At 33.7% G+C, this 17,563-nt stretch overlaps 1 protein-coding gene across 1 annotated transcript; it reads right to left on the minus strand.

Annotated features, from left to right (window-relative positions):
- Positions 1-10,148: 10,148 nt before the first annotated feature.
- LOC111514367 (uncharacterized) lies at positions 10,149-16,425 on the minus strand. The gene is made up of 2 exons (XM_023170605.2): positions 15,840-16,425; positions 10,149-10,527 (listed from the first exon to the last, which is right to left on the minus strand). The coding sequence occupies exons 1-2, from the start codon at positions 16,387-16,389 to the stop codon at positions 10,256-10,258; spliced, it is 822 nt and encodes a 273-aa protein (XP_023026373.2). The 5' UTR covers positions 16,390-16,425; the 3' UTR covers positions 10,149-10,255.
- Positions 16,426-17,563: the final 1,138 nt, after the last annotated feature.

The following is a 17,563-nucleotide window of genomic DNA, read 5'->3' on the forward strand; positions in this document are numbered from 1 at the left end:
TGAGGGTGATAATAAATTGTGGAAACGACTTTCAGTTTATATTCTTTGCAAATTTAAATTAATGTAAATAATACATGAAATAACAAAACACAGACACCGGTACATAGTCTAGTTCACATGTACTTTTTTTTGTAACATTTTTCAGCCCTGTCCAAAAATTACGAACAAGGTGTCATTCGATTCGTATTTTTGCCTAGAAAGTTTAAGGAAAGGTCCGAAAACGCGCCGATAAAAATTACAAAAGTAATAAACAATTAAATGAAAAAAATGGGGCTTTAGTTTTTTCTTAATATGCCGGAAAATGAATTTGCGTAAAAAAAGTCCCGACTCACGAAACTGTATCTTGTTTAGTTATAATTTTTACAGAGACCTGAAAATAGAGCCAAAACCGGGTAGACAATAATGATCAATAATTAAATAAATAATAGGACTACAACTTTAGTAAAAGACTCAAATTGTTAATGAATTCATAATGAACAAAAAAGACTCAAAGCATATTCGTCATAACTGTGATAGTTTAAAAATTATTATAATTATAAAAGCGAAGGAGTGAATGAAAAAGACAAGTATCAAGGTATCACAATATTAAAAGTTTTATTAAAAATAGAATAAATAATAAAAAACACATAGTTACTTGTTCATAACAAAAATTTTTTAAATAAAAAAAAAAGGTTTTTTCAAAACTTTAAAGAACAATAGAATTCATGATTGAAAAAAAGTAAAAAACGATTGTTAATTAACACACGCATTTTTTAGCAACCAAAAATTTTTTTTTGGGAATCATTTTTTTTTAAACATGATTTTTTTCAGTCAACATAATGCAAAAAAAAAATTTCGAATTGCTTATAAACAATGTATTCGTTGATAATGAATTCATTAACAATAGCTGTAAAAATGAAAAAAAATAATAATAAAATTGGAACAATAAAAAAATTTGAAAAAAAATTTGTAATGTACTTATTATAAAATTATAATTTTCAATTGTCAATAAAAAAAAAGAAAATAACAATTTTTTTATTTTGACAACGGTAATCTATTTCTTCATCTATTAAGGTTAACTTCACCAAAGGAAAAAAATGCCAGGGTTTTAGTTTAATAATTATAGGGATTTTTATATTAACTTTCAATTCAGAAAAAGTTATTAACTAACAAATTTATAATTAACGTTAAAATTGAGATAAAAATTTTTTGACTGCGGATTATTGTTTATTAATGTATCCCAACATTACAAGAATTTTTTCATTCCTTAATATTCACATTTAATATGTTTAAATAATTTTTTTTGTTTTTATGTCAGAGTGACGAAAGGCGCGCGGAAACCAGACTACCCGCTTTTGGCTCTATTTTCAGGGCTCTGTAAAAATTATAGATAATCGAGATACAGTTTCGGGAGTCGTGACTTTTTTTACGCAAATTCATTGATCTTTTCAAGTCTTTTTTCAAATTTCCAAAATTTTGAAAATTTTCCAAGATATTAGGAAAAACTAAAGCCCCATTTTTTTTCACTTAATTGTTTATAACTTCTGTAATTTCTATCGGCGCGTTTTTGGACCTTTCTTTGAACTTTCTAGGCAAAAATACGAATCGAATGAGACCTTGGTCGTAATTTTTGGACAGGGCAGAAAAATGTCACCAAAAAGAGCTAAATCGAGTACATGCGAACCAGACTAACATACGATTATCTGAACTTCTTCATTATGTTTTTTTTTTCTCGTGAACAGCAATGTTATGCAATTGTGGCAACTCACAAATTATTTCCTTCAATTTCGTAAACGCTCATGAATCAAATCTTGAAATACTATTCCCTAATTCTATTAACAATTCCTGAGTAGGGTTCTACGGCGATAAACATTATCACAATATCACAAATCATTGAATTGAATGTCCATACTAACGGTCACTTCGAAATTGTCCTGTAACAGAAATAATCATTACATCACAGCTGGGCGCAAGGGTGTTGACAATAATTGATCCGATGACTTCCGTAAGGTTTAAAATTGTCAAAACATCCTCACGATCTGAACCGTGGGGTGTCTTCACCTTTTCAATAACCGCATCGGAGGCTTTGTTGAGAGCGACAGTAAACGGAAGAGATTCCATAGACGTGCGATAACGTTTACGTAATACCTGTTATTGTTATCTCTTCACATGTGTGTTCAAAGATGAATAAAGACGGTTTATTATTATTATTATTAATGAAAAAATATTCATTGTCACAAGTTTTAAATCGCAATGCATCCATTCTTTCTTCAGGTGTAGAGAATATCACAGATCAAGACTAAGTAAGCCATTCTTTTCCGCTAGAAGACAGGTTAGCCCGGTCATCTTAGCAAGTTTACCTCGGAATTCGAGATACCCAGCTATAAACTCGTTTAATCTTGTTATTTGATATTCTGAAAATTGTCTCAAGACCTACATTTGGTAGGGTGTATGTTACTATTGAAATTTAAGGTCAGGGGTCACAAAAATCGATATTTTGCACAGTTTTTGCAAATATCTCGTTTCCTTTGTGTTTTACGCTATTTTCTTTCATGATCGATATCGAAGAGGATTACATTCCCTACAACTTTTGTTTTTAACATTTTTTACACATTGTATCGTTTTCGAGATAGAGGGGGGTGAGCCCGCGGTTAGGGCATCATTTTAGGTCAATCGATATTGATAAATACATTTCTTATTAATCATTGCATAATATTCAATGATTATTTTACCTTCGTATCCATTTTTGATTATCAATTCATTTAATAACTGCCGGTGTAGTTATAGAATCGTTAAGGAAAATGTTCGAATTATATTTATTTCTGGAGAAATTCATATTGATAACTCCTCAAATGAATGAAAAAAATATATAATTAATCTTTTCATTGAAAAATAATCCATACATTGATTATTGTGAAAATTGAAAAAATTGAATAAAAATTACAAGAACTATAGAAAATTGAAACGGTTATATTTTTAGAAGCGATTGATTTTTAGAAAAGTTTTTGGCTTTTTACTACTTCATTTTGACACAATAGCAAAACTTTCAATAGCAATAACTTTCAGACACAAACTGGAAGAAAAAGTCCTCCTGAAACAGCTACTTTTATATAAACATTGAATTACACGAAAGAAAAATTCTTTCGGAACAAATACTTTTACATGAATGCTGAATTATATGAAAATACTTTTCTTTACTTAGTATGTATTCCAAATATTCGTTATGGAATCGAATCAGCTATCATCCACAGGATTCCTACACAATATACTAAATGAAAGATGAAACATTTTCTTACACTGTCATTCACACTTAATTCATATGCTTAGTGATCAGGACTGAACTATACATCCTGAGTCTTCTTTGGTTTTTGAGCCGTCTGTATATATGCGTATTGCATTGTATTTGTAGGATTTATTAAACACAAAACTGGGTTCAATTGCATCACTGGCTGCCTGCAGTAGAGGTTGCGCAGTGAGCGCTTTCCGCCATAGGCTCAGCCTCAATTGACCCATTTCTACTTCGAGGTTTACACCAGCCATGCGTAATCGTAACATGGCCATTAACGCAGCCTCCTCAAGGTACAGGTCCAGAGAGATCAGACCACTAATTAATTCCATTGCTGCGGTTGGTGTTGTTCTCATGGCTCCTGTGATGTTTAAACAAGCCAATCGCTGTATTTGATATGATTTTTGGATTGCCGTTGCCTGTAGAACTTTCGGTCTCCATGCAATGGCTCCATACGATAACATAGGTCTTATTATTGCAGTGTAGATCTAGGTGACCACACGGGGTGAAAGACCCCATATGCGACATTGCTCATAAGCCACATGTGCTCTTTTTGCTCTACTCAGTAGGTGGGAGTTCCATGTTAGCTTCCTGTCGACGGTAGTACCAAGATATTTGACCTCTTCAGAGAAGTTTGGTTTGCTTTTGAAGATTTCGGGAGGTTTTAAGCCCGATAAACTTTTTTCCTGGTGAAAAGGACCTTCTCAGTCTTCTTGAGATTGATCGACAGTGAGTGTTCCTTATCCTATGTTTCTATCAATTTGAGCCCATTCTGCGCTCTATTGCACAGTGTGTTCACAAATATGCTGGTCTGCATATGCAATTGTGTAGAATTCATTATTGTTGGGGTGATTGATCAGAGTATCTAGAACTATGTTCCAAAGAAAGAGTGATAAGTCCCCTCCCTGTGGACATCCCTTCATGACCATTCCTCTCACTAGAGAGCATCTTGAGTATCCATTCTCCCACTATCAGGAGTATATTCCTGGAGTTTAGTTGCTGAGTAATTGTTGGAAAGGTTGTTTTATCAAACGCTCCGTCGATATCTATGAATACAGCGTGACTCACGGTCGATGGTAGGTTAGACGTTTCTGGAAAACGCAAAGCATGATTTTTCTGAAAATTCCACCTCTCACATTTCCCCACGTGTTCTATAGATCTGAAATATTTCCAGCATTGCGGCGTTGCCACTTCTATCAAAAAGTCCTAGCAACTTTATTTTTTTAAACGGAACACCCCATATATTAATATATTTTTCGAATCGCTCTGGTATTTTAATACTTCTTTGTTGATAATGTCCTATACCTATCTCTATCTGTTTTCGAGATAAAAAATAAATTGTGTTAGGAAGTTTGTAAGGTTACAAAATAATTTCTTCAACTATGGCTCAAAGTTTTCAGGGAACAACTCTACTAAAAATCATTCATTTAGGTAAAAAGTAAGATTTTGTGGGCTGAAACATGTGAAAGTACAGACAATAACAGAATAGGATGATTTAAAATAACAAAATTGTAAACAAAATATCACTTTTTCACAATAAATGCTAAACACTTTAAAATGAGCTGGGGCTCCGTCCAGTTGAAACCACGAATTCCTATATTCCTCTAAAGGCAAATTTTCAAGAAAATCGGTTACAGTCGTCCTTAATATTTGGAGATATCTCTCTGCATTCAGTGTGTCTTCATAAATAAAAAAGCTAATTTTATTGTTCTTCAGAATACAGAAAACATTCAGGTAAAATTTTTCTTGAAAACCCATTTCTATTGTAACATGAGGATTATGATCAGCCCAAAAATGTTTATTCCTTCTATTGAAAATACCATCCCTCGTAAATTTTGATTCGTCGCTCCAAATTATTTTTGACAAAAATTCCCGATCTTCCTGTGTATGAATCAAAAGGGATTCACAAAAATGCATTCTACGTTCGAAGTCTCCTGCTTTTAGAGCTTAAACTTTGGTAAATTTATAAGGATGCATTCCGTGATTTTTCAAAATTCGTTGTACTGAAGCATGTGATACACATAAATCTTTTTCTGCACTGCGAATGGAAGCTTCTGGATATGCATAAAAATATGCCAAAACGTTAACAGTATTGTCCTCATTTGAAGTAACAGGTTTTGGTAATGTTGAAGGCGCTTTTAACATGGAGCCATAGTTAAAGAAATTATTTTGTAATCTTACAAACTTCTTCTTGATCATTGGTGTTGATTCAGGATACATTTGGTTGAAATTTTTACACGTTCTGACGATGATTTGATCACTTTGTTCATGTGTATAATAAATAATTTCATAAGAACTTCGTTTGAATAATCGATATTTGCATTCATTTTGGAAGATGATTCGAAACACTGTCGATGCTATAAGCTTGATAATTCCACTACTACCTAAATCCAAATTATAAAAAAAATATTGTTTCTAGAATAAGCGACTTTATTGAGAAAACTTGACGATTTAGGTATAGGGACATGATATATCATCTTGAAGCATTTTTTACGATCTTTCAATTTACCGAGTAATATACAGGGGGTTTCATTTGAAAAAATGAACTTTTGACTACTTTTCTGCACAATGGAAATAATAGTAATTTCAGCACGTCCTGTATGATATGAAGTCGATTTCTTGGTGTTATTTGAATAATTTGAGTTTGTCAAGACTATCATCAAAATATCAACTTTTCATGAATTGAGAGTTCTGATGTACTTAATTTCAATTAAGGCTATGTTTTGGACCATATTTAGCACAATTTATTTTTTATCTCGAAAACAGATAGAGATAGGTATAGGACATTATTAACAGAAAAGTATTATAATACCAGAGCGATTTCAAAAATGTATTAATATACGGGGTGTTCCATTAAAAAAAAGTTGCTAGGACTAACCAAGTTAGCGTCCTCGGCAGATTATTATGATCGCTTGTAGATGAGAAGCTTATTGTTGAAATTGAGCTTGGAAGGTACTTTTTTTCATGCATCTTTTGATTCACGCATTGCCTATTCCAATCGGAGAAAAAACCAAGAACACCACAAATGACTTTCTAAAAATCGATAATTTCCAGTCTATATATTTTTCGAATCAACTCGAGCAAAAATAAGGGAAGGAAAAACAATATCCCCCTTCGGAGACGACTCTGGACTGCGAATAAAGGAACTTCAAATAAAATGATTTGTAAATACTGAATGACGCTCTCACTAAACTGTTTGTTAGGGAGGATTGTAAAAGTTTCTATAGCGAAAAGTAAAGGTATTTTCAGTAACATTTTTACAAACAAAATTCCGAGGGATTTTCGCTGACGTTACAAGCCCGATTTTCAGAGATGTGATTATGTCAAGATTAATGAGCAGTCTAACTTTTCGGAACTGTCATCTGGAATGAATCGGAGTGTTACGGATTGAAACTTGGAACCTAAATTATTACTCGTTTATTTGTGTGGTAGCAAACGAAGGTTTGATTAATAATTATGGTGATTTCTAATGGATTTGCTCGAAAGACGGTGTATTGATTTATGAAGCGTAGATCAGTCAAATGCCGGTCTTGAACTCACCAGGCCCTCAAAATATGTTTGACAGATATCCCCATTCAGGATAGTTGTTCCCATAACAGTTATTGGTACGTTGAAAACACAAACTCAATTCTATATTAAATATTTTTGAGTTTCATTGCGAGAATGTGATAGTGCAAATTCTTCATATATTCATTCTCATACATTAACGAAATTTCAATATGATGTTAGGTTAGGTTAGTTCCACAGTGAGAGGATCTATTCGACCCTTCACCGCGACCCGCAAGAGTTTATTGTGACTCACATATATTCACACTCGACAAAATAAACAAAGACACAAAGTATATGTTTTTCTGTTTCATCATTTTCCAAACACAGGCGACACACACTATATTCCGACAGTCCGAGTCTCTGTATATGATGATTCAAATGACAGTGACCTGTTAGACATCGTAGTTCATCCCTACTGTAGTCCAACAACTGTTTGGTATCAAGCTACGAAGGTGTGAGCCAATTTTGGAAGATTCTACCAGAAGTCCATAAATCTTCTTGCCATCCAGGTGTTCGATCATTGTTTGGCAAAGCCTAAAGCGATGCTGATGTCAGGTTCAGGTCCGATGAAGCTGCTGGCAGCACCCTCCTTTGCAAGGGAGTCAGCAGCTTCATTGGTTTCCAAGCCAGTATGGCCCGGAATCCAGACCAGAGACAATCTGTTACGTCTTCCTATCGAGGAGAATCGTTTTTGGCAAATTGTTATCAATTTAGACGTTGGTCGGTAGGAGCCAAGAGCTTTCAACGCCGCTTGACTGTCTGAGAATAATTTCATTGACTTGTGTATGAGGTTGGATTCTTCCAATTTACCCTCACTCAGGTCAATAGCGTGAATTTCCGCTTAAAATATAGTCGCAAAGGTTCCTAGGCAGGTTGATATCTCTGTTCTTAGTTTGAGACAGAAAACACCTGCACCAGAACCGGAAGGTGTTTTGTGTTTTTGATCCATCTGTGAACTAAAAACTATCTGCTATTAGTACATAGACAGGTATAGTCGAAGTAAACGATATTGTGAATATTTACCGGAATTCTCAAAGGCCAAAAAAACTAATACATAGAAATGAACCGGCTGCAAAATAGTCCACGGGGACTGCAGAATTGGCGGTTCGTATTCGATAATTGAGTTTTATGATTGGCTAAAGAGTCATAAAATTAAATTTAAAGTCATGTTACGGTGACGAATATAAATCGAGGAATGCGGGGATGGAAAGCAGAAGAATAGTGGAATTGCGTAACAAATACTTAGAACAAATAACTGAATATAGACAAGAACAACGGTAAATTTTCTATTTGGACGAAACTTGGTATGACACTCACGACACAGTTACGAAAGGGTGGACTGATGGTTCGAGAATGTGTACGCTTAACATACCTGCAAACAAAGGATCGCGACTAATCATTGTGCATTGCGGAAGAAGTAAAGGATGGGTTCCGATTTCTTTGAAATCATATGGAAAAAAACTTGAGGTCTGCAATGTTGACTAACATAAGAACATGGAAGTTCATATTTTTCGAAATGGTTTGAAAACACATTGATCCCAAATTTGGATGCGAATAGTGTAATAGTTCTTGACAACGCTTTCTATCATTCGCGACAGCTCATCAGAGTACCGGATAAAAATTCGAGGAAAGATGAAGTACAAAGTTATTTAATGGATAACAGTTTGTTTAATGAAGATTACTATACCAAAAACCAAGTACTTGAAGTTTTACAGACAAAAGCATTTGAAAAAGTGTATGCCCTTGAGAGTATTGCTGAAGACTATGGACACACCATACTGAGATTTCCTCCCAATTTTTGTGTTTTCAATCCCATCGAGTTGATTTGGGGAAAACTGAAACTAAGCATCAGGCGAAAAACTAATTTTTCAAAACTTGATAAGGAGTTAGTAGAGCTAATTGAAGAAGAATTATCTAATATTACCGAAGAAGTAAGTTTATTTGAAATAGACTATATGGAGATTGGGCACTTCCAACCTAACCTATTATTGATTTAAATGACGACAGTGACAGTGAAACAGAGCATATGGAAAAGGAATTATCAGAAGCTTTCGAAAAAAGTTAGCGAAGGGTACTCTTGACTGACTAGTTAAGAAGAAACACGAAATATTGTTGGGGATGCAGTCAAAGTACTGGGCTGTTATTTAATGAATACTCTTTGTTATATGGTCGAGCTTTCGAGAATGTTTATTCCCTTCATCAAGACATCTACAAGAAATTGAGAACATTGCAGCAAAATTGTAGGTGAAAAATGTACTTACTAACTTGAGGTTATAGTAAAAAGTCAGACGTTGCAATGAGAAAAACAAAGTTAATACTTTTCATCATGTAGAAAACTGTCACATATTAAATATTAGAGTTTCAGAGAAAAAGTACAATGAACTTATTTAATTTAAACATTTAAAAGATTTTGAAATTTTAAATATTTTTACACGTACCTACTGAAATATGATAAAGAATATAAAAGATCTAGTAATTCGAGTATCATTCAGAATTTTCGCACTTGACATTGTCAGCCAAAATTTTTATCAACTGTCATTATTTAATGTTTTTCTATCTGTTTTTGAACCATTTTATATTTTATTCTCACGTTAGTAAGTTCTCCATATTTATATATTTTTTACAAGATATATAATTTTATTATTGTAGTTGTCCTGACGAATGTGTGAAATATACCGAAAGCTTGACATATAACAAAGAGTTTGTAACAGCCCAGCTATTGACTGCAACCTCACGAATCAAACCGATTCATATATATATATATATATATATATATATTTATATATATATATATATATATATATATATATATATATATATATATATATATATATATATATATATATATATATACCATAATTATCATTCATTGGAAAAAGTGGTTTAGAAATATATGCTAGTGAAACACTTTGATTCTGAAAATATATATTTTCTTCACTCCACGGTTGAACACAAAAATTTACAAAATATATTTTGGCACTCTCCTATTAGGTATCACAATGTTTTATCAATTATTAGTTTTATACACAATTTACAAAACTTAAAAAATAGACTTTCTTATATACATGCTATATACAACTTTTCTTATTAAGGGTTCAGCTGCTCGTAAATAATGTTTTCCTACATTTTTATTTTTTTTTGGGATTGCTCTTTGCTTCTGAGTTTTGAGCGACTTCCTCAATGTTTTGCCGCCACACGCGTTTAACATTTTTTGAAGTACAATCACTAGTCTTGAGGAACTCGCCGAAAACGAATGCACACAGTAATTATGAATAACGACGATTACAATAATAGTGTTGGTATGCACAGAAAATACGAAATCCCTAAAAATCTTCATTCTTCGCCGGCCGGTCAGTAATTATTGACATCAACTTCTTTCGAAAGTAGCTCTATCAACGAAATCTGCCTTGTTACATCTCCATACATACTATGAGTCACTAGTTAGTATCCAAACATGGGCACAAACGGATAATTACTAGATGATGATGCCCAAGTCTCGAAAGGAAGCATAACAGGAACAGCGTACAATCCTCTAGGTTGGAAATGCGTTCTCGAATGCTTCTTGAGGTGGTCTTTCCTTCCGAAACGTTTTCCGCAATGGGTGCAAGGGAATGGACGGAGACCCGAATGTATCCTTTTATGACGGGTAAGTTCTTCGTTTCTTGTGAACGTTTTTCCACATTCCTTCTCGTCACATTTGAATGGCCGTTCACCTGGAAACAAAATGAAATTTTTGAGTTATCGAGTGGTTGATTCATTCAATAATAATTCACAACACAACAAAAAATATTTTTTGAATGTTTCCTACACTAAATTAGTCAACTTCTACTAATTTTGGGGTGATAAAAACGAAAATAACAATGAAAAATTTTTATTAGCTCTGGTTTTTGAGATACACAGTACTTAATCTTAAAGAGTAGTTATACTATACGTGAAAAGTGAAAGTACATAAAACAATATTGTTATGTTTCTTTTAGAATATTTTAAGTACAAAATTAATAAAAAAAAAAACATTATTCTTAGTGTTTTGACAAATAAAAGAAGTTTGTACCACCAAATTTCAATTAAGTCCATCCGATTGATTGTAAGATCGCTGTCGTTTAGCTTGTCTTTTATAAAACACTTCTGGAGCATCCCTACACACAGACCAGCAGTAGTCTGCAAGCATTGCTTCATTCCAACGGCCCTGATATCTCTGTTCCATTAAGGCAATGTCTTGATGGAATCTTTCTCCATGTTCGTCACTCACAGCTCCACAGTTTTGTGGGAAGAAATTAAGATGAGAGTGAAGAAAATGAATTTTTAAGGACATGTTGCATCCAAGTTGGTGGTAAGCTTGAAGAAGCTCTTTAACCAATGCTGTGAAGTTATCATCTCTTTTGTTACCTAAAAACCCATGTACAACCACCTTAAAGGCTTCCCAGGCTCTTTTTTCATTTCCTGTTAAAATCATGTCAAAAGCAGGATCATTTACGATTTCACGGATTTGAGGCCCAATAAAGATGCCTTCCTTGACTTTAGCATCACTCAACCTGGGAAACTTTGCTCTCAAGTACTTAAAAGCTTGTCCTTCCTGGTCCATGGCCTTCACAAAGTTTTTCATTAGTCCCAACTTAATATGTAATAGGGGAAGGAGAACATCCTTAGGATCTACAAGAGGCTCGTAAACTACATTTTTCTCATTAGGGTTTAGGTCTCGTGTAGGCCAGTTCATTTTTTTATAGTGAGATTTTCTATCCCGACTGTCCCACAGACACAAAAAACAACAGTACTTGGTGAAGCCTAATTGCATTTCTAGGAGGACTTTCAGATCACCACAGATGTGCCACTTGTGTTGTTCATATTTGATTGATTGGAGAAGTGTTTTCATATTTATATACGTTTCCTTCATGTGAACTGCATGACCTATAGGAATAGAGAGTAGCTGATTTCCATTATGCAGAAGTACAGCTTTCAAGCTTAGTTTTGAAGAGTCCATAAACAGTCTCCATTCAGATGGAGTGTGATCCAAATTCAAGCAGTCCATCAAACCATTAACATCAGAACAAACTACGAGGTTTTCTCTTTTCTCAAAAAAAGGAAGCAAATCTTTTTGACGCTGTCTGTACTAAGATATTTTCACATCATGTTTTAGAAGATTCCACTGTTGTAGTCTTGACCCTAACAGCTCAGCCTTTTCCTTAGACAAGCGAAGATCTCTTATAAGGTCACTCAACTCTGCTTGACTAATTCTGTGCGGATCACTAGACCTATCGCTTACCTCAAAATCAGGGTCATAGGATGTAGAAGGATGGGTTGCTCCTTCTAAACAGTCTTCATCACCTTCCTCTGAAATTTCATAGTTTTGGGGTGGAGAAGGGACTGGCAAATTGTCTGAGTGTGGTACAGGCCGAAGAGCAGATGGGAGATTAGGGTATTTAACCGTTCCTCTTTTCTTCATAGATAAACCTTGCTTAATGGGAGGAGTTAAGCAGAAATAACAGTCGTCTGTATGATTGGTAGGCTCACGCCAAACCATAGGTACTGCAAAAGCCATTGCCCGGTTTTTATTTTTCAGTCACTCTCGCAATATGACGGAACAAGAATTACAACATATATGAGGAGCTCATGATTTATCTTGGTCTCCAACTTTCACACCAAAATAATGTTCATAGGCTGTCTTAACGATAGGTGTCATTTTACGTTTCTGAGCCTTAAATGTTATTTCACCACATATATAGCAAAAGCTATCGACAGAATTCACACACTTTCGAGGCATTTCAGATCAGCACTTAAATTAATTTAAAAATCAACTTCACACGATAATTTCAATAGCAACTACGTGCGTACAATTGACAAACTCACATAGGTTATGTTTACTACTTAAGAACAGCTGATGAGAGGGGTGTTATGTAAACAAACATGTGTACCAACTGTTGGTGATGAAATATTTCATTTGTTGAAAACTCAATATACATATATATAATATAATGATACTATATCTTGAAAACAAGAGCTAATATATAATTTTTATGGTCACTTTCGGTTTTAACACGTGGAAATACATTAAAATCATCTAATTTCAACCCCGAAACAAAAACTTTGTTGTGTTGTGAATTAATGACATATATAGCAAGGGGGCTACTTGAAGACTGAAGACTGACCTGAGCAACGACTTTGGAGATCTCAGTATGAAAGAAAATTCTCAATTTTGAACATAAAACATTTGATTCAACTAGCACTGGTCTAATTATATCTACATTGAAAATTATTCGTACTACTACCTTTAGCAGTAATCTTCTACAAAGCATGGAGAGGAACTTTCATATTTGATGAAATTGATTCCCGTTATTTTGAAAAAAAAAATACTAATACTGCAAAGTTGATTTTTGTTATTTCTCTGGTCTGTTTGTGGTTCCTTATGTCTGAAATTTTGTCTATTTTTCTGCCTTCTCTGAAAGTTTGACATTCATTGCCCTCGTCATTGATATGTTGCATATGAAGATGAAGAAATTATCAGTTTAAGAAAATTCGAAAATTGGAAAATCTATATCCATACATTAAGTTCAATAACTTCTCAAAGCAGCAAATTTTATGTCACTCTTACTCAAAGATTTACATTGGTCAAACAGGGAGAACTTTGTAAAGAGCATAGCAATTTCATATCCGATGATTGACTGACAGTCATCGGACAGCAAGCCATGATGGTAAAACCTCTGAAGAAGCTAGCCACTCGCGCCAGCGAAACGTCAGGAAGAAATTCCAAAAATCCACGGCTTTCCAACTCGAAAAACAGTGGCACTAAAAACCTCAGCTGCGAAAGTCTAAACCATTTTGTCAGTTACATATTTGCCAACCATTCTTTAGCAGAAGGATATGAGTTCAATCATGATTATGACATATTACATTCAGAAGAGAAATGTTTGAAACTCAACCTCTCAACATATTATAGAAATTAATTAGTTTCCTATTTCTCAAACAACTGAAAATATTCAACATTCCTATTAGAGATAATTGTTCCACTAATGTTCAGAAGTTCTACAAAAATAATTTTAGAATTTTTTCATCACTCTAGTACGAAAAAAGTTTGAAAAGAAAACATACCTTTTCATTGTCATTTTTCAGCGAAGTCCATGTTTCAATGGGAATTATTTCGAATTCAAGAAATAACTCAATGATTTCCATGGAGAAGTTGGATATGTTTTTTGAAGAATGTGATATTCTCAAAAGAAATAATAAACAAAAAATAATAAAACTGATTCAAAATAGTTTTCCATTTTGAGCAACATAGGCGAAATACTCACATGATTGTTAACCAATTACAGTTGATGATAGGAACATTTAAAATCACTTCAACCATTATATATTTCATCGTATCATATTCTAGGTAATCAGCCTCTTTCCGAGACATTTCATTATATTCTTACACTCTGAAGTGTGTTTTTAAAGTCCAGATGAGCTTTTTGAGAACAAATTTCTGATTTACTGTTTATTTTGTTTTTTCAACTTGAGCGAGTTAAGACATTATGTTTTTCTACGGATGCTATACAATGTCATCGCTTTCATATGTTCAAAACGAAAGATTTCTCATGCAGTGAGAAACATCCGCCATTACACTGAGAAATAATTTCTCACTGTTATCACAATAACCCAAGTCAGTCATGGATTGTTTTATGTCAGATTGATATGACACGTTCTCCATGTTGACAACGCTACGCCGACGATTAGCGTGCAATATCCAAGTAGCCCATTGTCGACGTTTACATAACAACAAAACCGAAGCACTGCATAATTATTGCTGCCAACTCACCCAACGAAAATAGTTTTATTGTTGATTGTTATAGTTTTAAGAGTTTAGATTTATTAAATATTGAATATAATGGAATATGAAGATTTAGAGTTGGAAAATACACCTCCAGAAATTCTTCAGAAAGCAATAGATGTTTGCAATAAATTGCTACCAAGCACATCAAATAAAAATATGAAATCGCTTACAGAAATTCTTGTTCCGAAAATACCTTATTAGTTTATATTGGAGAGTTGTCAAGAAAATTGAAATCATCAACTTTATGTTCTTAGTACTCGATGTTGAGGAGTACCTTAATTATTAAAAACTGTGTTGATATATCAAAATACGTACACGCAAATCTGAAAAATATGCTCCAAAACAGTCATAAACATCAACTTCTGAAGAAATTCAACAATTGTTAAAAGATGCACCTGATGAAAAATATTTGCTGATGAATGTATGAGTTGAAAATTTTCAAATTGTTATCGAAAAATGAATGTTTGTTTTGATTTCAGGCTGCTTTAGCTATTGGCCTTACAGGGGCATGCCGTTGTGATAAACTTCGGCATGGAAGATCTTAATTCGGCTCTTTCAATAAAATTACCCGATACAACAACCAAGGTTCCTAGAAATTTCACAATCACAGGAGATTTTTTTTCTTGGTGTCATCGGCATCGATTGGTCATTAACCTCGTGTCCTGGGTAGGCAATGTTAATAACTCCCCGAGCCACATAGGGAACATCATGGCTATTCGCAGTCCGTTAGCCATGTAACGGACGATTATGAAAAAAATATAAGTCCAAAATTTTCGAGTGTGTTATTATGGCTGTAAAGTTCAGAGAAATAGAATTGTCACATTTCTATTGAAAGAAAGCTCATGATTGAAAAAAATGATCAACTCAGCTATCTTTCACACAAGTATATGAAATATGATATTCAAAGATTTTTAATTCAATTGAATTGAAAGGTGAGGACATATTAGTTTTTGGAAAATAAGAGTTTTTGGCTTCCTACTTTTCTATGTTCATACAAAAAAATATAAGTTATAGGAAATGAAATTGCTTAGAAGATTGACAAAATATTTTGTAACAAAAATAATAAATGAAATCGGAATTTAATGAAATTCAAAATTGAGAAAATAATTACTGAGCCAGTAATTTCATTTCTTTTATGAAGGATGAAATGAAAAAAATTCAATCCTCAGCACTGACTGAAATTTTAAAATTGAAAACATATCCAAAATAAACAAAACTAACCAGTATGTATCCTGATATGTCCTTTCAGCTGTCCGTTATTGGAAAATCCAACATCACAATGTGGACATTTGTATTTCTTAGGCCTCTGCTTCTTCGCTGCTAAAACTTTCGCATGGTGTTCCTGATTCAAGACTCTTGCGTACTCCTCCAAAGCGATACCTTGAGCCATCGATTCCATAAGAAGAGGATCAGTTGCAGCGAGGCCAAGCGATTGAGCTAGGCTGGTCTGGATAATATCTGGATATAAGTTGGAGTAAAGATCCGCGGAATAATCTAATGGATAGTGGGATGGAATGTGGATGTCAGGTTTGTTTGTAGGTGGCTGTGAAATACTCTGCAACGGTCTGAAGCCCGCTTTGATATCGGTTCGTTCGGGATTGTTTTCATTGACACATTCGGGCCGTGAAGACTCTTCAGTTGTTGTGGTCGAAACTGTACTATCCTGGGAACTGTCATGCGATTCACCAGCACAATCCCAAGGTCTGAATATTCTACCACACTTATTCTCCACAGATTTCTCATCAAATCGATACCTACTATTTATATACATTTTTTTTAAATATCGACACACTCCACTTCAACTTGTTTGACTAAGTGACCCCAAATAAACATCAGTAGTATATACCCTTCTAGTTTTCAAAAGGGGCTGTCCTTAACATGAAGTGGGGATTGCAACAATAACTACCCTCTTTTGTATTTTCGTATTCAATGAATGAAATTGATATTCTGCCGGAATATCGCCCTTACCGTCAATGGCATTGTCATAGGGCGGTTTGAGGGTAGGTTTGCCGCTATAAGGGGATTCGTGTTATATTTTGTAAGTGTTACCGTTTTTCACGGTTGTCTTTTTAATGCGAGGTATTTGCGGTCGGATTACAACTAAATCTACTTGACAATCGAAATGGTATTTCAGGTAAATAAAGTGTAATCCTATTCAAAGCAATTTGAATACAATTTTCGTGAATCTACGAATGGAATTTACTTCACGGCTTGTTTGTAATTTGCTTTATTGAGACGGAGAGCAACTACTCTGTTCTAGAATATAACTAGTTTCTTAATATTTTGTTATAAGTGTTAATTTGATTTGATGATTCACTACTGGAATAAAACTGTCAGAGAGGGTTATAATGTACTCTATTATTTTCAATTAAAATGATGGAATATAGTGAAACAGACCGGATCGTTTCTAGAAAACGCACGTTTCACAATCTGAAATAGATACAAATATCAGTTTTTCTGTTGTCTCAGAATTTAACCTATGGTATGGTGTTATGTAGTTAAGGTAGTGATTTGTTGCATTTTTCAATTTTTTTCAGTTATAGGAGTGATGAAAATTATAACTTTCATATCAAACTCTAAAGAAATATTTGGGAAAGTCAATCTGAGTCGATTTTCAAATTGAAAAACTGGATTTGAAAACGAGAAAAATGACTACGAAATTTCCTTTTATCAGTGATGATATGATATATTATCATTTTCAAAATTCTCGTAACTGAAAAAGTAATAAAAGTTAATGTCACGGTAGTACAAGAATCTCAAAAATTTATTTTGTTTTATTTCTTCTTTGAAAAAAATGTATTTTGATATTCTCCTAACCAAATTTCTTATCCGAATTCAAGTTTTTATCTGACAAGTGTGTAGTACAAAATCTTTATAGCTTTTATATGGGGAAAAGTTTATGTTTGTCTTACTATGACACCTAACAAACAGTTTGCTGAATCACG

This window comes from Leptinotarsa decemlineata, unplaced genomic scaffold (genome assembly GCF_025532065.1).
Source record: "Leptinotarsa decemlineata unplaced genomic scaffold, Ldec_3_MD MMD2_tig00026294_RagTag_RagTag, whole genome shotgun sequence".
In the NCBI taxonomy this organism is placed as follows: domain Eukaryota; kingdom Metazoa; phylum Arthropoda; class Insecta; order Coleoptera; family Chrysomelidae; genus Leptinotarsa; species Leptinotarsa decemlineata.